This window comes from Nicotiana tabacum, chromosome 7 (genome assembly GCF_000715075.1).
Source record: "Nicotiana tabacum cultivar K326 chromosome 7, ASM71507v2, whole genome shotgun sequence".
Lineage (NCBI taxonomy): Eukaryota > Viridiplantae > Streptophyta > Magnoliopsida > Solanales > Solanaceae > Nicotiana > Nicotiana tabacum.
This window is the reverse complement of record NC_134086.1, coordinates 61,706,447-61,728,342: the sequence shown is the minus strand read 5'-3', so window position 1 is coordinate 61,728,342 and position 21,896 is coordinate 61,706,447. Positions and strand designations below refer to the sequence as shown.

The 21,896-nt window shown below is 35.9% G+C and overlaps 2 protein-coding genes across 2 annotated transcripts; one reads left to right on the top strand and one right to left on the bottom strand.

The window, feature by feature from the left end:
• Positions 1-2,827: 2,827 nt before the first annotated feature.
• Positions 2,828-3,550, top strand: LOC107766190 (uncharacterized). Its single transcript, XM_016584939.2, has one exon. It carries the CDS (start codon positions 2,828-2,830, stop codon positions 3,548-3,550), a length of 723 nt encoding a protein of 240 aa, XP_016440425.1.
• A 399-nt stretch (positions 3,551-3,949) lies between these two features.
• Positions 3,950-10,100, bottom strand: LOC107766182 (putative LRR receptor-like serine/threonine-protein kinase At1g67720). Its single transcript, XM_016584928.2, has 9 exons — positions 9,739-10,100; positions 8,944-9,490; positions 7,711-8,165; positions 7,285-7,420; positions 7,046-7,117; positions 6,899-6,967; positions 6,538-6,609; positions 4,455-4,526; positions 3,950-4,372 (listed from the first exon to the last, which is right to left on the bottom strand). Exons 1-9 carry the CDS (start codon positions 9,815-9,817, stop codon positions 4,330-4,332), a joined length of 1,545 nt encoding a protein of 514 aa, XP_016440414.2. The 5' UTR covers positions 9,818-10,100; the 3' UTR covers positions 3,950-4,329.
• Between the last annotated feature and the right edge of the window lie 11,796 nt (positions 10,101-21,896).

The following is a 21,896-nucleotide window of genomic DNA, read 5'->3' as shown; positions in this document are numbered from 1 at the left end:
AAGCGAGTAACATTTCAAGCACATATTTCTTACCGGACGTTATTGTAGTAATATAAAGATATTCAATCTTTTCATCATTTGTAGTCTCAATATGATAGCCATTTTGGCAAATATCTTTGAAACTTAATAAGTTTCTTTGAGATTTACTACAATATAGTGCTTCATCAATAGCCAAATTTGTTCCTCCTGGTAGTAATAAATTGGCTCTTCCAGAACCTTCAATTAATCTTGTACTACCGGATATTGTATTAACATTCGCTTCTTTCATTACCAAATAAGAGAAATATCTCTTATCTTTTAAAATAGTGTGTGTTGTAGCACTATCCAGAAGACATATATCATCTTTATTAATCTTGAGTCCAACTGAAGACTGTGGAATTTTCATATTCTTCATAAAAAAAAAGATAAATAATACATCATAAGAAATATGAAAGACAAGCAAAAAAAAAACATTAAGAAATACATTAGAAATATAGAAACTAGCAACACATGATGCATTAGGAAAATACACTCAAGAAAAAAAATAAACTAGTTGCAAACATAAACATAACAACTTTTATAACTTCATTCCCCAGTAAGATGATTCATTCTTCAGTCAATATCCTCAAAGAAGTCTCCAACTTCTAAATGAGTAATATTTGTTAGGCCTTCAAAATCATCATCTTTATATGCAGGATGTGCCTTAGAACCATATTTATTTGAGGGACCTGCTTCATCATTATTATTTTGAAAGGTCAAGTGTGCCTCCACATTATTTTCCTTTTTCTTGAGGGAGGCTTGATAAAGTTTGACAAAATGTTCTGGCGTACGACAAATGCGTGCCCAATGACCTCTCATACCACATCGGTGACACATACTAGCTTTACCTTTTGAATGATTAATTTGAGAACCCTTATTGTTCTCCAATTTATTTCCACCATAATGACGATAATTGTTTCGCCCCTGCCACGTCCACGTTTACGACCATGTCCACGACCACAGTAATTATTTTGTTTTCTTTCAAACTTATCATATGTTGCTACAACATTCACTTCCGAAAATGGAGTTGACCCATTGGGACGGGCTTCATGATTTTTCATTAATAGAGTATTATTCTGCTCAGCCACAAGTAGGCATGTGATTAACTCAGAATATTTCTTAAAACCTTTTTCACGGTATTGTTGTTGTAGCACCACATTTGAAGCATGAAAAGTAGAAAATGTTTTTTCCAATAAGTCCTCATCTGTGATAGTGTCTCCACATAATTTTAATAGAGAACTTACTTTAAAGATAGCAGAATTATACTCACTTACAGTTTTAAAGTCTTGCAACCTTAAATGTATCCACTCATACCGAGCTTTCGGTAATACCGTAAGTTTTAGGTGGTCATATCGATCCTTCAAATTAATCCATAATTCAAGTGGATCTTTTACTGTTAAATATTCAGTTTTTAACCCTTCATGTAAATGATGGCGAAGGAAAATCATGGCCTTCGCTTTATCCTGATTTGATGCTTCATTTCCTTGTATAATCGTATTTCCAAGACCTTTAGCGTCAAGGTGAATTTCAGCATCAAGGACCCATGATAAATAGTTCTTCCCGGTGATGTCAAGTGCCACAAATTCAAGTTTTGATAAATTTGACATAGTGAAAACTATCATAAAAGATGAATAAGTTAGAGAAATAATTATAATAATAAACAATTAATGAAACAAATCGATTAAGGTAAAACAAATGAAAATAAAGCTATATCATGTTAGCAATCTACTATTTCATTTTATTCATGCCATAAAATAGAAACTATATATTATTTCATTTCACTTTATATTATTGATATATATATATATATAGAATTTAACGTTTTATTATATATATATATATATATATATATATATATATATATATATATATATATATAGAATTTAACGTTTTATTAGTTGCAGTGACTAGATAATGTATACACTACATACATATGCATACATTTTTTTTAATGGTATTGTGTCAAGTGTGAAAAACAACATGATAAACAAAAATATGAAAAAGGGAACAACAACATGAATGCTGTAAATTATCAAAAATTGCAAAGAAAAATTTAGGTTGTAAGAATTAAGCATATGATATATGTACTGCCATAAATAAAATGATTATAATGATACATACCTCAATAAAATATGGCTCAACTTAGCTGGAGTTAAGAATAAAATTAGAGCTTCGTGCTGATAACGTGTTATAAAATATAACCCAAAATAACAATATAGAACAAGCAAAAACAAATTAAGAGATATAGAGAGAAAGAGAGGAAGAGAGATTCTTATTTCTTCTTCAATTGTGTATTTTTCCTATCTATTACAAGGCCTTTATATAGATATAAAAAGTGAAGAAAATATGTCATGGAATATGTCATTGAACATACAAATTATGTCATTGAATATGTCATTAAACATTTTAGCTAAAGATCATGGAAGAAGAGTAGACATCCACCATAATGTGATATTCATCGTAACAAGTATCACTTTATTGTCCTATGTATTGCTGATTATTTGAATCCATTAAAATACAGTAAGATTCCATGGTAGAAAAGCTTGTCTTTAGTTCCAAAGGTGTCCATGTGCTGTTCCCATATTCTAATACATAACCTTACTTCATTTGTTTCTACTTCTCCAGACCACTTGGTTTAAATATTCTCACCCTCCTTGAACATTTACTGCTAGCAAATAACAAATACAACAGCACACAAATGTCATTACTTCTATATTTCCTCCCCTTATAAAGTATACAAACTTAGGTTCTTACCTTTATCCAACTACATTTCCTCAGTCTCAATCTCTCCCCTTTGTTTCTTACTACCATGGTTTCCTTAGAAGTTGCCTCTAGATCCGATGAGCCAACTTCTAGTCCCCGAATTTCCTTCTCTTCAGAATTTCTTGATGAGAAAAACTTCATATCCATTACTCCAAACGCACAAGCAGAGAAAGAGCGAAAAGATCAGCAAGAGAGAGCGCGGAGTGCAGCAGATTTTGAGTTCCTTTCGAGCAAGTTAACCAGCGAAAAGATGATTACAGCAGACGAGCTGTTCTTCGAGGGTAAGTTACGTCCTTATTGGCAAATGCATTATGCTGACAAGCTAAACAAGATTAGTTTAAAAACTGAACATGCTGAGGAAGAAACAATGAAAGAAGCTGAGGTGAAGAGCAAGCAAGAAAGTAGGCCTATAAATTGGTTTATTGATGAGGATCCATCACCTAGGCCACCAAAATGCACTGTTTTATGGAAAGAGTTATTGAGATTGAAGCAGAAGAGAGCTTCTTCATTATCACCTTCTTCTTCTACTTCTTCCTCTTCTTCTTCTTCGAGTTCTATTGCTGATATTTCTGTAGCAGAACATGAAAAAAGCAAAGGTCAAGGAATCAAAGAGAAGAATGTGAAGAGAATTAAGAAAGGATTGGAGAGAAGTAGATCAGCAACTTTAAGAGTTAGACCTGTGATTCATATGCCACTTTGCACGCAGGGGAAAAACACTGCACTGCCGCCTCTGTTTTCCCTTAAGAAAGGAAGAGCACTAGAGAGGTGAAAACAACTTGCCATTGTTGGTTATTGCGTAGAGATGTTCTTTAATGTTTTTTTTTTTAAAAAAAAAATTTTGCTTTTTTTTTTTTTTCAATTCGTTTTGGTTTTGATGCTTCTTTTCATTTCTTTCATCGCCTGTGTTTTAGATTACATGTTTCATCGTAGGATATGATGAATTACCATGTTGATGTGTTCATTTCTTGTAATGTACGAGAAACTAATTCCATCTAGTTTCAAGAGTTATTGTAATCTGACATTTTTAGCTTTCATTTTCATGCTAAAAAATATTGAACCAACTAGGCATATGCCTCTTGAATTTCTTTTGGAGTTGTGGATGTTTACTTTCTCCATTTAATGTTTCATTGTAGAGGGAAAGGAACAAAGAATTCACTTAACAATCAACTAAAAACAATCATATTGCATCACTTTCATAATAAATAGTAAGAGTTACAAACATGTTTATACAGTTGAGTTTCAGTAGGTATGAATCAAAAGAGAAAAATACAGAAGAATGACTGAAAACCTCAAAGACTGTACATACAGCTATGGACACAAAAAATTACAGCAAAATTCCATTTTACAAGACTATTTGGCTAGACAATGTGCTGGCAACCAATTTGAATAATTGGTGTTGGTGAGTGTATTCCAGAGATCCAATAAATGAACTTTCAAGAATTTTTTTTTTCCAAAGCTTCAAGATTGCAAAAGAGGTTCTGAAATCTAATGCCGAAAAACTGAATATTTTATACTTGTCAATGTCCAAAAGAGCAAGGACAACCTCTTTCATTTAGGGGGTTGTGACAAGAATGGATTCCCAGGGGTGGTCCTACAAAGAAAGCAACCAAACAATGTTATTAATAGAACAAAAGTAAAAAAGCAATGAAAACAATATTGCTATGTATGAGTACCTGAGGTTCAGCTTTGGATTTCCAAGAAGGCTGCTTGGCACATTACCAGTCAAATTATTGTTCTGCAAGAAGCTGCAGCAAATAATACTGTTATTTATAAAAACTCAACATAGACAGTGTTAGTCTGAGCATAAAATAAGATGAGTATATATAACAATATAACATCAAGAAAGTTCCTCCATTTTATCCTTTTGCAGGGCATCAACTTTTTATAACATCATTTGCATTGCTTGACAAAATGATATTTCATGGAATTCTGTTGCCGTGAAAACTAATGTAGGACGGAAATTTAAGGGAAATATTGTGTGAAATAACGCCAATAACAGATAAACCTTTTTTTTCTTCATTCCTCGCTGACGAACTATAAATGATGCTTTAGAATCAACATGAACGTGCATGATTTCCAGGTGTACACTGATGTTCAACTGACTTGACAATATGTAACATATTTCGGGGGGGGGGGGGGTATATTTTAGAAACACATGCAAACCAATACATCTATCTTTTATTTCTCTTTAAATTTGCATTTGGTATCACAAAAATTATCTGTATTGTGGTTGCTTAGAAAGAAAAAAAAAGGAACACAATTAGTATGTACCTTATGAAATGAAATTCTAGGAGCAAAGTTATATACCAAAAGCAGTCAAAGATGCTCTTTTATGAGCTCTGATCAAATGAATACTTTGCAGTGGAATCTCTATAACATGAGTGTTATCTCGTGGGCTGTAAGGGTCATTTTGCCTGATAGAAATCCAGTTGGGTAAGTGGAATCTCTTTTATTAGCTCTGATCAAATGAATACTTTGCAGTGGAATCTCTATAACATGAGTGTTATCTCGTGGGCTGTAAGGGTCATTTTGCCTGATAGAAATCCAGTTGGGTAAGTGACCAAGAAATATTTGAGCTATGTACAACTGTGGTAACCTTAGCTCTTTGCTTTCTTTGTTTGAGAAATATTGTTCACCCTCAATGACCTCACCACTTGCATCCCGAAACTAGAACTATCACCGGTTAAGCTCTGTGATCCTATTTCTCATGTACCTCATAAATTTTGCAGTAGTGCAAATATTAGAACTTGGGAGCAGACGAATACAGTAAAGGTCAATAACACGTTTCTCATGTATTTCATGAGATTGGATAGTGGTCCAATATTGGTTGTATTACTTCTCAAAAATTCTCCAATTTAATAGGAGAAACGGTGTGACCGTCCAGAAAGTATTCAAAGTGCGGATCCACAATCTCTATCAAGAATTTACAAGCAAGCAGGGTCAGAATACTTTTAGAATAACCAAGTATATATATATATATATCAATTTTAGCAACTACCAGGAAGCGATCAAAAACTTTGCTAGAGTTTAGCATTACGATTCTGAACGGCTTTATATTAGTCTCCCAGATTCTCAAACCCTGAAACACAAGGGCACAAATTTCTAGTGGATCCGATTATGTGACTAGGATTTCCTACTCCTTTCTCAAAGTTTCGACATATTTTCAAGCAATACCTTTTTGCTTGTTATTCCTTCGAGTTCTCTCCTTTTCCAACTTGAGCAATTGATCTATAAAATTATAGTATATGCAAGTGGAAAGCTCATTTCACACATGAGATCGATGAAAACCTCAATTTGACAGTTGGACTCTCACATTAAAGAGATCTATGGTTGCTCTATCATCCATCAATCTAAGTATCTGACAAATTTTCCAAAAACCTGCTCCAACCTTCTTGAAAATGCTCTCTGTACCAAGAGAAAACCACTTAACAGACTATTATAGGTACTTAATTAAGAGTTTAGCTCCATAACCACATCTACCAGTCTGTGGGTCCAGCAATCCTAATTCCCTCGCTTAGCATATGTCAAATGGTGCTGTGTCCCCCCATTACCCACTTTCCCCGGCTGAGAGAATATCTAACAAATCCTATGAGAGGTGGTTATAGAAACTGTACTTATACTAGGACCATAGGGCTAATATACTTAAGAAAAACTTTAGTGCTGCATATCACTAATTGATATCTGTGCAAACACAGAGAGACCAAAATCCACAACGTATTATACTCATTTTGTTTAATTATGTAAAGCCAAACTTACATTTCATTAAGGCTCTTAATGTTTCCAAGAGATGGCGGAATTTCCCCAATAAGCTGATTGTCTTCCAAATGCCTGAAACAAAAGACAAGAGTAAAGAGTATTAGAATAGATAAATTATAGTTAGGCAAGGTTGAAGTAGCTTGCATGCTTTTTGGCGAAGCCAATTACCACGTCCACAAAGTTGAGCATCTACATTTAAGCCAAGTTTTGAAAGCTATGGTAAAACACAAAAGTCTAAGTGGTATCAAGAACTACAAGATCAAGAGTTTATTTTTTGACTTTTTCATAAAAGCTTGGGTTGTACTGAAAAAAGTGCATTATTGCAAAGCAATTAGGAAGAAAACTACAGAAACTAACTTACAAAATCTCCAGGTTACTCAATGAGCTCAGATCTGGTATAGATCCAGTTAAACTATTATTCCCAAGCCATCTGTGGTAAATAAGACTGTTAAGAAATTTATTTGCAGCTGTAAATCTATCAGCAGATAAGAACTTTATATTCACGTACATGCCACTCAATGCTGTCAATCTGGAAATGCTAGGTGAAATTGAGCCCGAAAGACCCATGCTCATTAGGTTTCTGCAGACGATAGAACACAAGGAACACAAGTTAGTAGATATAATCACATGCACAACCATAATGTGGTTGGGGTAAGGTAAACTACTCTTTTTTCCCTTTCTTTCTTTTCTTTTGGCAGGGGAGGGGAGGAGTTTGAGACTCATGGAGTAAGAGATATCTGAACTCACAAAGTAATTACACGAATTCGTGGTCCTCCAGAACATGTAACTCCAGTCCATGGGTATTGAGGGGGTAAACACGGATCACCATTCCAATCAAGGGGAGGATTCTTCAAACTCTCCTTCAATCTTTCCAGAGCTATCACTGCAGAATGAAATATATCACATTAATGATGCAAAAGATAATTAGTCTACAGAAAAAGAAGTAAAAACAAATTGATCCGGACTGAAAGGTGTTAGCCTTTGATCATCAGATTACATGTTAAATTCAAGTTCTTTGGCGGGCCACAAATCAAATATTTGAACCACAGTATTAATAGCTATTTCACCATGGAGACTGGTCCAAAAGTGATTATTTGGAGACTAACAATACTAGAAGACAGCTCATACTGTCCAAGTACTAGGTTTATATTCGACGCAGGCAAAGCAGATTACCGTCTCGAGTATGAGTTTTTCCACTGAGGGGGAGCACTTCAAAAACCTCTCCTGCATTAATCAAGGGGCCAATACTTGATCCAACCAGAGGAGTTAAAGTTATCTTTGTAATATCATACAGACGCCACTGATTTGCAAACACAACCATGCCAGCTGGAGTAACATTAAGGTTGGGGTAAAACACTATATCATTTATGCTTATGTTGAATGCTCTTCCTGAGAGTGAATCTTGATCTTCAGCAAAGTAAAGAGCTATGTAATATGTTGCATTTGGGAGAGGTGCCGGAGGCCATAATAACTCCATAGGTTCAAGCTGACTGATTGTGAACCGTGTCTGAAATACTTTTGCAGGGGGGTGATTCCAGATACCAGAAACAGAAACACGACTGACACTGGCTGCAGGAGAATGTTGTCCATAGGGCTCCCAGTAACGATCAAATTCATCATCAGGATATCTGTTAGGTGAAAATGCTTGCAGTTATTATAAACATAACCAAAAGGAACATGTTTGTTTAAACATGACGAGATACTACGTACTTTTACAACCACTACAAACTAGTAAGTAAACAGACTTGAGTATATTTGTATTTAGCCAGTTTATCAATTATATATGTTAGAGGCAACTTTTCTTGCTTTATTTGTACTTGGAAACACTTTCCGGAAACATGCCACGAAATTATTCCGACAAAGGCTGCTATCTGTTAGAGCAATACCCATGCCTAGGCATTTTTCTATCTTCCTTGTAATAAATTTAGGAGAGATGAGGGAAAGCATAGGTCGCTTTGTAGTCTGAAGCCTGCTTCAAATGAACACTAAGAATGAAGATGTGAAGATACAAAGGTTTATATTCACACTGTGATCGAACAAAGCTAAGAATATGGATTTCTAAAAGAACCTTTTTGACATCTATAATTTGGGTGAATAGTTGATTTTACACTTTCTTTCTAATTTTCTGCACGATAAATTTTAGTTTCAGGAGAACGTTGATGATCAATAGGGCTTGAAATACAAAAATTGTTAACCATTTTAACACCAACGGGATTCAGGTTTACATAAATTGCAAGTATTTGAATTGCATTGTAGGTGGCATCTCGGAATTCAGGTATCATAACTGGAGCTTATTACCAACTAAATTAAAGCAAAAACAGTTTTTCGTCAAAGCTAACGATTTTAGGTCCAATATATGTCTTAAAGAAATTGCCACTAATAATTAGAAAGTCGAAACCAGGTTACCTGATAATTGATCCATTGTTCCCAAAGCTGCTCCTTGCAATCAAAGTCAAAGCATAAGTGGTAAAATCAGTAGAATTATACAAAGAATCAGACACTAAAACAAGCTCCAAAGCAGATATAAAAGGGTCCGAATCGGTTAAACGATTAGTAGCCAAACAAACACTCATAGTCTTTCCTATAGCCATAAAAACCCCTTCATAATAAGAAGACATTCCATGCCAATAATCCTCAGTTGTATTCACTGGACTCCAAAATGTTCCATCCACAATTTGATCAAACACAGGAGGATTCAAATTCCCATTAACCCCACCATAAAAATAAGTTGTCCTAACCAAATATTTCCCTCCACGATAAACAGGAACCTCATAGCAGAATTTTTTGAAAACATTGTTCTGTAGGGGGAATGTACGGACAGTTGACAGTGTGGAATCAAGAACTTGTACTGTAACGTTCTTTGGTATTCCTGCTGATATGAAACCAGTATCTGACACCCATTTTTGTTCATTAAACACAGTATCAACTGAAGCACCACAATCAATCAGAACACCTGAAACCAACAAAAGAAACAAAGAGAAGTTGAAATCTTGAAATAAAGTTGCAAATTTTTGACAAAAAAATTAAATTTCTGCAAAGACAAATGATAATCAACTAAAGCACCATAATCAATCAGAAACAACACCCAAAAACAATAAAAGTTGAAATCTTGAACGAAAGTTGAATTTTTTTTTTTTTAGAATTTGACCAAAAAGATCAAATTTGTCAAAGGCAAATGATGAAATAGGTAAAAGGGTTTACCTCTAAGGGATTGAGAAAGACAAGGAAAGAAAAAAAGGGAAAGAAAGAAGAAAAGGAAAGAGGAAGAGAAGGAGGACATGGTTAATGATTATGGTTGAAGAAAGAAAGAGTCATTTTTTAGACAATAGAGAAAAGGGTAAGGGGAGTTGAGAAGTTGAATGAGTCGTGGAGTGAGTCAAGCAAGAAAAGAATAGAAATGGGGAGAAAGAGAGAGGTGAAGTTGGTGAAGAGGAAAGAATCAAAGTTGAATGCCATTTTCGGCTATTGCTTTTTGGGTGAAGGGACGTGGGAATGAACAAGGTCAGCCTGCTTCACTTTGCTGCCATTTGCGGGTTAGGTAATTTCCTTTTTTTTTTTTTTTTGGGTATCGTTTCTAAATTAAAAGAGATTAAAAAAAAAAGTTATGATGTGATTAAGCAACTCATAGAGTTTTAGAATTCAAAACATTTTAATTAGATATTTAGATACTTTTAATAAATGCGGTAGTAGTAGTTAAGAGTATATTGTTTTACTTTTTCAGTAGTAATATAGTTCGTGTTAAATGAGAGAGAACTTTTTTTTTTGGTTTCTCTCCGGTTCTTATATTGGAGCCCGATTATATTCGGATTTGCGCTACGTAGGGCCCATTCGGGGGGAAACGCTTCCTACCAAAAAAATTTCTATATCGAAAGCTCGAACTCGAGAACTCTGGTTATGGGAAGAACAATACCATGAGAGGGAACTTATAACATATGAAACGGATAATAGCATGTTCAGCCTGCTTCACTTTGCTGCCATTTGTGGGTTAGGTAATTTCCTTAATTTTTTTTTTGGGTTTTGTTTCTAAATTAAAAGAGATTAAAAAAAAAGTTATGATGTGATTAAGCAACTTATAGAGTTTTAGAATTCAAAACATTTTAATTACTCCTTCCGCTCCAGTTTATGTGAACCTATTTTTTTTTGGTCTGTTCCAAAAAGAATGACCCATTTTTAAATTTAAAAACAATTTAGCTTAAACTTTCAATTATACCCTTAATGAAATACTATTATAACCACACAAATACTCTGGTCCCCCTTTTGACTTGTTTAGGACCACAAATTTTAAAAATCTTCAATTTTTTTTCTTAAACTTCGTGCTCAGTCAAACATATTCACATAAATTAAAACAAAGAAAGTAGATATTTAGATACTTTTAATAAATGCGGTAGTAGTAGTTAAGAGTATATTGTTTGACTTTTGCAGTAGTAATATAGTTCGTGTTAAATGAGAGGAAACTTGTAAGATATAAAACGGATAATAGCATGTTTGACCAAACTTCTAAAATAGACTTATTTTGAGAAATATTTGTTTCTAAAATTATTTTTCTCAAAAATACTTTTGGTGAAAAACAGTTTTTGGTTAATTAATTTGAAAAATATTTTTAAGTAATAATTAGTGTTTGACTAAACTTTTAAAAATTGCTTCTAAGTGTATTTTTTTTAAAGTACTTTTCAAAAAAATGCTTTTGGGAAGAATCTAATTTTTCCTCAAAAGCATATTCTTTTTTCTTCTAAAAGTTTGATCAAATACTTCAACTTTAAAATAAAATACTTTTGAGTTTGGAGAAGTTTGGCCAAATAGGCTATAAGTCTATAAAGATGGCAGTTGAATTTTAAGGATTCGAAAATACTCAAATACTAGCACGACCTTTTATTTAGTACTATAATTGAATCTTTTTACCAATGAATGAATGAACAAAAAGTCATTTATTATCTCAAAAAACGTTAAACTCTACATTTTAAATTTTAATTCTTCCTAGTCCAATTCTTGATTCGAGATAATTGGACGCACGATGAGGCCACACAAGCTTTTGTTTCCCCTTCTTTTTCATTCTTTTTTCTCTTGTAACAAGTCAAGGCTTTGAAATTTCAAAAAAAAAAAATGTCAAGGAACATAGACCGCATCGCCCATCCGGTTGCCTATGCAACGTGTGATCTTTTGGTATGAGGAATTGTTGGTGTCTTGGCCTTTATGGTGGAAGAACACAACTATAATTGTCGTTTTCTCTGATGAATTTCATACTCGTAGCTAGAAGCGCATTACAGTAAATACATAGGAAAATTGCAAATGTTGAGAAAATTAAAAGAAGGCAAGTGCTGAAGTTCGATTTTTGAAACTGGTTAATGTGAAGGAATTAGCTAACTACCTAACTGTGCACTAACGATCTAATCTGTCTTAGTTATATTAGTTAGTGAAGTATAATTAGTTATTGGTTAATTATGTTGGTAGTAAAAGTAGTGGAATTTAGTTAGACAGCTGGCATCAGCTAGCAGCTTGTATATATATAGGTGTAGCTAGCTCATTTGCACTACTATTCCATTGATAATGAACAGAAAAATTTCCCCAAATTTTGCATGCGTTCTCCTTCTCTCATCTATGCTTGCTCTGCTTCAATGTCGGTCAGAATCTTAGCGAGTTTCTCCATGGTATCAGAGCGAGGCTTTGTCAGTAAGGTCTAAGGATTGTTCTTCGCGGATTGAAGACGATCGAGAAATTCATTGAAAATTCTATAAGAAAACGATTTCTGATCTGAATTGTTGCGAGCCCTAAATTCAATTGATAAACTCTGTTTTTGATTAGCGATTCTTCATCTCATCTACAAGTTCACTGAATTTGTTACTGTATAACCATGGCGATTGAGGATGCATATGCAATTTAGGGTGAACTTGCATATGCAATTTAGTGAACTTCTAGATGAGATGAAGAATCGCTAATCAAAAACAGAGTTTATCAATTGAATCTAGGGCTCGCTACAATTCAGATAAGAAATCGTTTTCTTACAGAATTTTCAATGAAGAAAATTCTGACCTTACTTTATCAATTGAATCTAGGGCTCGCAGACTTTCGATTGTCTTCAATCCGCGAAGTACAATCCTTAGACCTTACTGACAAAGCCTCGCTCTGATACCATGAAGAAACTCGTTAAGATTCTGACCGACATTGAAGTAGGGCAATCATAGATGAAAGAAGGAAAACACATGCAAAATTTGGGGAAATTTTTCTGTTCAATATCAATGGAACATTATAAATTTATTATTACACCTATATATATATATATATATATATATATATATATATATATATATATATAAATATAAATCCTAGCCGGTGCCAGCTGTCTAACTAACCTCCACTACCTCCACTACCTCCACTGCCAACATAATTAACTAATAACTAATTACACTTCACTAACTACTATAGCTAAAACAGATTAGGTCGTTAGTGCACAGTTAGGTAGTTAGCTAATTCCTTCACATTCCTCAAGCTAGGAGCTATGGAGATGTTCTTCATGCCTAGCTTGGACAACAAATAATGATGTTGGTCGTTAGTAAGAATATCTGCATGTTACTCTGAAGAGGGAAGATGTAATAGATGAACGAGGCCAAGTTGCACCTTCTCGCGAATGAAATGACAATTGATATCAATATGCTTTGTGCGCTCATGAAACATTGATTAGCAGCTATTTGAATCGCTTGAGATAGTTTACTCTATGTTATCTCTTGTTACATGATTTAATTGCTATATGTTCTTACTTGTTATCCATGCCTTACTTGCTATTTGTTGTTTATCTGTTACTTGTTTTGATTGTATATTTCTCACCCAATATCTGTTCACTTGCTATATATTTTTAATTGTATATTTTTATTATCTTATGTTCCACTTGCTTTTATCATTCTTATATTACTTGAAGTACTTTATTTTGTTATTCTGTTCATGTGGACCATCTAGCTATTTGGTACTATTGTTTTGCCAAGGTTTGAGATTTCAAAGTATTGGTCATTCTTTGTTTGTTTGGTAGTCCCTTATTGTTTCGTATGTTTCATCTCTCTTTGAATTGGCATTTCGTAAATATTGGTATTGAGTTGTTTATGTTAATAATTTAAAATTATTGGGATCGAGTTATGCATCACAACGATATTGAAATGAATTGATATGGTGGGCACGGGTTGCACGCCGCACCGATATGGAAATGATATGATATGAAGAGATAAGGAAGGAATATGATATGAACAGATAATGATATGGGGGGATCAGGTTGCCCGCCGCCACATATATGATGTGTTGTAAGTTGTTTGTGGCTGTAAAGATTGTTCTCGGTATTATGATATGATATTTGAAATTATGCTATTCTAGGGCCCTCTAGTAGTTGGCCTACGAGTCTGGTTATTTGAGTTTACTGTTTTATTTCTATTCTTGTTTATGTTATTATTGTTTCATGCATGTTTATTGTGAGTGTCTTGCTATAGTCTCGTTAATACTTCTTCGAGGTTAGGCTCGACACTTATAGAGTACATGGGGTCGATTTTACTCATGCTACACTTTTGTACTTTTTGTACAGATATCGGTATTGGTCAAATACCGGTATTGGTCCCAACGGTATGGAGAGGAGATTACTCGAACAGGCTATCAGCAAGATACTTGAGGTAGGTCTTCAGGCATTTGTAGCCCCTGAAGTCCCCTTCCATTTTGTCTTTAATGTTTACCTTATTTCAAACAACAATATTTTGTTCAGATTTTATTTGTAGTACTCTAGATGCTCATGTATTCATGACTCCAGATCTCTGAGATATGTTTAGACTACACTATGTTTTATTCGTCATATCTATTTCACCCTATTACAGATTTGTTCTATTAATGTTCTGCTTTAAATTGTTAAAACTAGTTAAGTAAATAGCTAATGTTGGCTTTCCAAGCAAATGAAATACTAGGCACTATCACGGCCTCGAAGATGGGATTCCGGGTCGTGACAAGTTGGTATCAGAGCATTAGGTTTCTAGGTCTCATCAGTCATGAGCAAGCTTGGTAGAGTCTGGAGGATCGGTACAGAGACGTCCGTACTTATCTTCTAGAGGCTATAGGGCTTTAGGAAAATTTCACTTCGTTCTTTCTCTATCGTGCGACTTTATTCTATTATTGATTTTTAAACCATTTTCTTCTTGTTCTCTCGCAGATGATGAGGACACACACATCATCTACAGTCGGGCAGGAGCTAGATCCCCATGTTTTAGCCACTACCAGACGTAAGGGCCAGGGCCGAGGTAGGGGCCAAGGTAGAGGCAAAGCTGAGCCTAGAGCACGTGCAACAACACATATTACAGAGCCTCAGACCGAGCATACGGAGGAGATTTCGGTTCAGATCGCACTAGTCGGACCCACTGATCTACGTCCAATCCCCACTTAGTACTAAGTGGAAATGGTCGTTGGAAGAATGGTTCCCAAAAAGAGTTGGGTCGATTTCCACAGAGAGTTTAATATGAGTGTTAGGGTATACACTTGATGAGAGCAAATGAAATAACTAAATTGCGCTTCCAAACAAAAGATTTTATTTTCTACTTCTAAATTATTACTAACAATTATAAACTAATGAGAAGAAACTAGAAATCGAATGATTGTTTTTGTTGTTTTTACCAAATGGTTAAAAATCCTAGGGATATGACCTTCACCTAGGTGTTTGCCTAATGGGTTAAGTACGTTAATACTTGTTTTATTGATCGGGGTGTATTATAGCTCTCAACTCTAAGTTACCCACTCAACACCTCTCGGTCATAGAGCGATTTTGCGCAATTTGGCTTTCTGAAGTCCAAATGGGTATCAAGCTAAATAGTTGATATGAGCTCAAGTCGGGTTTTCCTAACTCTAGATCAAACTCTTTAATTAGGATAATCAAATTCTTAATTAGCCCAATTACTTATTTGCCAAGCTTCATTAGACTAGGTCCCTCTTTCTCAAGTAAAGACCAGGTCAAAAGGCATGAATTAATGTTTGTAACCACTAATTCTAAAATTAAAGCATGAACAAGGCTGAATAATCAACACACAATCATAAACAAGCATTAATTAAATTACCATAATATTTACATACTAGGGTTGGGTCACAACCCTAATAAAAGTCTAGCTACTCATAGTAGAAAGTAAAAAAAAACAAATAAGAAATACTAATTAAAATCATAATGTAAGATTAAAATGATAAACTATGAGGTTTTAATCTCAAAATGATCACAAATTTCCTAAAATGGAAAATTGCAATGGCTACAACTACTTGAACTTCAAAACTTGACCTAAAAATGTGATTCTCGTCTATTTATAGTGGCCCAAAATTCGCTAGCAAAAATGCACCTAGGGAGGTTCTGCGACCTCACAATTCCATATGTGGTCCACACATTGCTTGGTCCTGTAGGAGCTTGTATTCTACAGCCACACAATTTGGTCTGCGGCCGCGCAATTCTTGTGTTGTCCGTACTTCAAGCAAGGCTTCAAGTTTTGGTTATTTGCACACTCTCTGAACATTTGAATTCTTGTCAGTGTGGACCCTGTTATCCGTACTTCTGCTGAAAGTCTGCTGGGCTTCTTCACTAGTTCTGCGATTGCAGAGGGAATTCTACGGTCCGCAATTGCTTTTGCGACCGCATAAATACCTCTGCGGACCACACTTCTTGTGTGTTGCGCCCTTCTTGCCTTGTGAGTCGGAACACTCCTTTTTGAGTCAGATTTCTTCGTAAGAGCCCAAATTTCAATATTCCAACAATTTGCACACTTTTATTAGTTTTGGGAACATAAATCAATACTTTCGGACTAAAACAAAAGTAAAAAGGTACTAATAAGTTGTCAAAATCCACATTTATCAACTCTCCCAAACTTAAGTCTATGCTTGTCCTCAAGCAAATAAATTAGTCTCCACCTTCTCAAAGTTAGTGTTCATTTCAGCGAGTCAATGGTAGCCATTCATACTCAGTTGGGACCAATAACTACCCACACTAGTCATGCATTATGAACAAGGTGACAAGTCAAATATTCATGCACATATAGTGTAAGCACGTGATTTTTGCTTTACGAGCAATCGCTCCAAAAGAAAATAAAAATAGTGACAAATGGTTTCGCTGTACAATTGTTAGAGTTTTCGTGACATGTGTTGTTAGTCATTTGTGGATCTGTCCATTTTTGCATTTAATCATTAACAAACAAAATACAAAATATGTATGTTAGGATGATTAAACCATAATTCGGTCAGTAAAGGAAAATTCAAAAAATATATATATGTGCATCGTTCGTTCTAGGCTTTTAGTTAACTTACTTAAATATTTTTGTGATAATTGTGTTAAAATGTTGCATTGTTGTTTAGTTTTAATTTTGTTATTTTATTATTTGTTATTTTTATTTTGTTTTAAAAGAAAAATGAAATTAGAAAACAAAGAGTGAAGGAAATCGGTTTGGGCCCAAAAGAAATGAAACAAAAACAGGCCCAACCAGCACTCAGACCCAGTCCAAATCCGGCTGCCCAAGCACCAGTTCAAACGACGCCGTATAAAGGCGTTCGATCTGAGCCATTCGTCCAGGCCAATCCAACGGCTCAGGACCCCTTTCAGCAACCCGTGTTCAAACCCGACCCAATAACCAGTCTGACCCAACCCCTCACTTAAACCAAACGACCCCGTTTAACTACCAAACGACCCCGTCTCATTTCTCAGCATCAGATCTAAGCCGTTGAGATCATCTGATCTAACGGCTCAGATCCAATCAGCCTCCCCGTATATAAACCTCCTATCATACCCCCGCGCCCCCTATTCGAACCCACCCCTCACTCGTCTCCTTCCCCAAACTGAAACCCCAAACCCTACCCTAACGCCGCCCTAGTCTCCCTCGCCATTAAAGCCGGTGGCACGAACGCCGGTGACCACCTCCTGAACACCCTAAGACCCCCTCACTCTCCTGAACATGGATCTGGTACCCCCTAGCCTCGAATCACCTTCCTTCGTCTCGAATCTTCATTTGAAGATTTGAGTCGAACCCGGACCTATGCCAAACCACCCCATCTTCATACCAGACACTCCCCTGACCTTCTTCGTGACCAAACCAAGCTTGGTTTGGTCCGAATCTACCCACAACTCCCAAAAATCAGATCTGAAGATCCAAAACCTAGAACACTAATAGCCTTGGAATCCGGCCGGTCTTAATAAGGGTTTGAGGTTTAATGGATCTTAACCAAGGTGTTCTCATGTGAGAACACCCTGGTTAAAATTTGTTCGGCCTCAAGTGGTCAAAGTTGAGTCTGATTTGGGTCCGTTTTGATTTCAAACTTTGTCGGTAAGTTTTTCTTTCCCTTTTCGTTTATATTAACTGCTGATTAAGTCATTAGCATGCTTTGTGATAATTGTTTGTTATTTTCTGATAGTTTCTTAATTTCTTTCATCTCTGTAAAGACCTTTTATTTGGTCGATTGTTTTCTGTGTATGATTTAAATGTATCCTATGGTAAGCATGTCCGATTAGTATAGTCGTCGCATGAATAAACTTATATAGGTTCCTAGTGGCTGACCAAGTTGTCCGAAGCCCTTTAGGTCCCTGTATGTGTTGTTTATTTGAACGACTGATTATTACCTGTTATAATTAGTATAGTCGACTCGATAAATGTCGTCGATTAGTTTTCTATAACTAATGAATCGAATGAGCTAATAATGTCGCATGACTAATTGAACCTTGCCACTGACTGAATTGCCCCAGCATTGTTTGAAATGAGTTTGTCTGCATTGTAAAAATGACTGAAAGGGTTCAGTCCAGGGCAGTCCTGAATTTGAACTTTCATCAGTTCAAAATACCCTGATGATGCAATGGGCAGGGCAGTAACAATCAAGGTTAAACAGGGGTATTCTGGGGCGTTAAAAAGGACAGAAAGATTAGTTTAAATGAGCTGACAAGTAGGGTACTAATTAAGATTAAACTAATGCCAATGGGGAACAAGACACAAGGGTATGGGGCTTAAAATGAATGAATAAAATGAGCCCATAACTCTTGATTAAACAAAGACCAGGCGTAGGGAACAAAGGGCTGGCACCAAAAGATGCTTAGGCATGGGCTTAAAAGAGTATGGGCAGTCTGCAAGTAGAGGGGAGGGCAGCCTAGCTACACTGGGTCATTTGGCTTATAAATAGGCCCTTTGAGAACTTAAGAAAGGGCGGGGGAATTTTTTAGTCTTGGGGGAGGATTTTGAGTCTCAAGGCTGGAACTTTTTAGTCTGAAAAGGTCGAGTGAGTAAAGAAAACTGAAAAACATAAGGTAGTTTCCCGTAAGTCTTCAACCAAACACTGTTTGAAAGTTGTATAAGAGTGCATTTTGGTCAGGCTGTCTTGGCCAAGTTCTGTTGTTTGCATTGACTGAGCTGTTTCTGGTTATTGAATTGGTAGTGTTGCTGCATTGAATACTCTGTTGTTGCTGTTGTTTCATCATTCTTTTCTGGGTTCATTGTTTTGGTACTCGACTATTTGCTGGTCCTCTTTGTTCTGGGAAATATTGTTGGTCGTCTGAGGTTTGTGGAAAACATTTGGTTTGGTTTGTTGCTGTGCTGTTGCTGTGTATCTGCTGCTGCTGTGTTTGTGGCATACTGCCCGACTGACCATTCCTTTCTTCTTTTGTTCCCCATACCAGGTACACACCTAATACACTGTCAGATGTAATTGGAAAATTGAGGATGAATACAAATGAGAAAACTTGAAGAATGTCTTTTTATACATAGATTGTTGCATTAAATATCATGTAATGTAGAATAATTTTATTCTTGTTTGGATGCTGGAAGTAGCTTGCACGCCTAGTAGATATCAATGCATGGTAGTTGAATATCAGTTCGTATACGTATGCTGCTAGTTAAAAGTATTCTCAATATGTTGGGTTGTATCTTAGACTTAGTCTAATCGTGTAGCATATTCTTTAATACCAGCTAAGCATGAAGCCATCCATTGTTAGCTAAGTTCATTTCTTTTGATAAACTGCCCTATTATAATTGATAAACCACACCTTTAAAACAAAGAACACAAATTCAGGGCCTCAACCTCATGAAGGTCGAGCCCAGGTCAAAACAGACCAGACAGGTCCGCGTCGAACGAGCAGTGGCCCAGGTCTGGCCCATCACGCATGGGTTGGATTTGGGCCCGTGATTATTTATTCGACTGACTGTGCACGCAGCCTCGGTCCTGATTTGTTTAAGCATTTCCGAATTCCATTACAAACAACTTGCAAGCATGTAATTAATTAGGACTATCTACTGTTTTCAATCGATAGGGGCAAACACGACAAGAAACGTAGTTGCTGTAGGATATCCTTTTAAAATAAGAACGAGATGAGCCTCGACGGAAATAAACGAAACGCGCAGATGCGGGGCCCTTGTTAAAATGTATATTATCGAAGCATTTAGTTTCCAGGACGGGTTGTTTAGCAAAATCTCACAACCCTCCTAAAATAACTATACGTTAGACTCTTTAGGACACGCCTTAATAAATCTTACCTTCTTAAACTCGGGTGCGCATTTATGTGACCCAAATCCGAATCTCGACGGATTCGAAATGCGTTTCTAATCACGGGTACATTGATTGTGACGTGGTTCGAAATGTATGTCCATGACGTCGCAAATTCTTTTTTTAAAAAAAAAAATAAGAATGAGACGAGCCTCGCCCAAATAAAAATACAAATTTGCGGGGCCCTCAGTAAATATTTGCTTTTAAAATTGTTTAGGCTTCGGGATTGACCGCTTAGTAAAATTTCACGGTCTTACCCAAAATACATACGCTAGTCACTTTAAGCGCGCCTTTAATAATTTAACTTCCTTAAACTCGGGTGCACATTGATGTGACCCAAATCCAAATCTCAACGGAGTCAAAGTGTGTCGACGACCACGGGTACATTGATTGTAACGCGGTTCGAGATACATTTTCACAACGTTGCAATTCTTGATAAAAAAAACAGTAAATGATAAAAGCGGTTTAAAGTTAATTTTTGCACATAAGTTCACACTTGCATAAAATCAGATAATCAAGCCGAATATAACAGTTGAGCGACCGTGCTAGAACCACGGAACTCGGGAATGCCTAACACCTTCTCCCGAGTTAACAAAATTCCTTATCCGGATTTCTGGTACGCAGACTGTAATATAGAGTCATTCTTTTCCTCGATTCGGGATTAAAATTGGTGACTTGGGACACCCTAAATCTCCCAAGTGGCGACTCTGAAATAAATAAACCAATCCCGTTTCGATTGTCCTTTAATTGGAAAAACTCCCTTGTACCCTCACGGGTACGTAAAAAGGAGGTGTGACATATAGTTCTAATGTGATATTTGAACTTCAAGAATTGACCTTACTCATCAAGAATTCTTGTTCTATCACGTAGGTCATGGTGGACTCCAAACTCTTCCTCCTCTACTTTCCATTAGGCAAGATCACTTAAAAAGTTTGCACTTAATCTTAAGATTCATGAGATGTTCACTCTTCTCTCACAAGAGAATGTCACAACTGCGGCTTCAAGTACCATAGGCTTGTCCCTCATGTAGATCACCACTAATGTAACCTCACTCGGTTCAAAATAAAGTAGGACTTCTTTCGGGTTGTAATGAAGGCTTTTGGATTAGGGTAGGATAACATATGGGTAGGTGGTTATACCTTTCCTTAAGCACTCCACATTTTCATTTCTCGGCTCACTATTATAAAATCTTAGAGGAATTTTTTTTATTTTTTTATTGGGGGCTAGAGAGACTTGACATCGCTCTTTCTTGTTTATTTCATTCTTTTTATCCCTTCTATGCTCATGTTAAGGATCATTACCTCTTTTTGAATCCACCAACCCTTTCACTTATTCTCTTTTTTTGCATTTCTCTTTTTGTTCCTTTTCTTTTTCTTGCCTTCACTCTTCATAGAGATAATTTCTTTTCTCTTTTTGTGCCTTGATACCCTTTTCAAATTCCTCATCTCTCCCCAAAACTTATGAGTTAAGCCACTTATTTTACAAGAGTGTTAAGGAAAGTTCAGGTGCCAAGAGAGGATCACGATAAAATGGGTAAGGCTTATAACATGGTTTTCAAATCAGAAAGGCTAGAGGCTCAAAGGGGGTTGACTAGGGATAACAACATTAGTTGGCTATAGAAATCTCAAATGGGCCAAGGAAAGCCTACAATCATTTCTCAAACCAAGAAAAACTTAGGATTTCACCTTGAAGAACATTCCCGAAAAGTTCTAGACCATTCGCACGGGTACTTGGACTAGCAATAATTCATCTCACCCCTCACACAATTAAATCATAAAAGAGGATATAATCGAGTGCCTACAATAATCACATTCAATTTTAAAGATCATTATGGTCTAGTAAACCACTCGATGATTGAC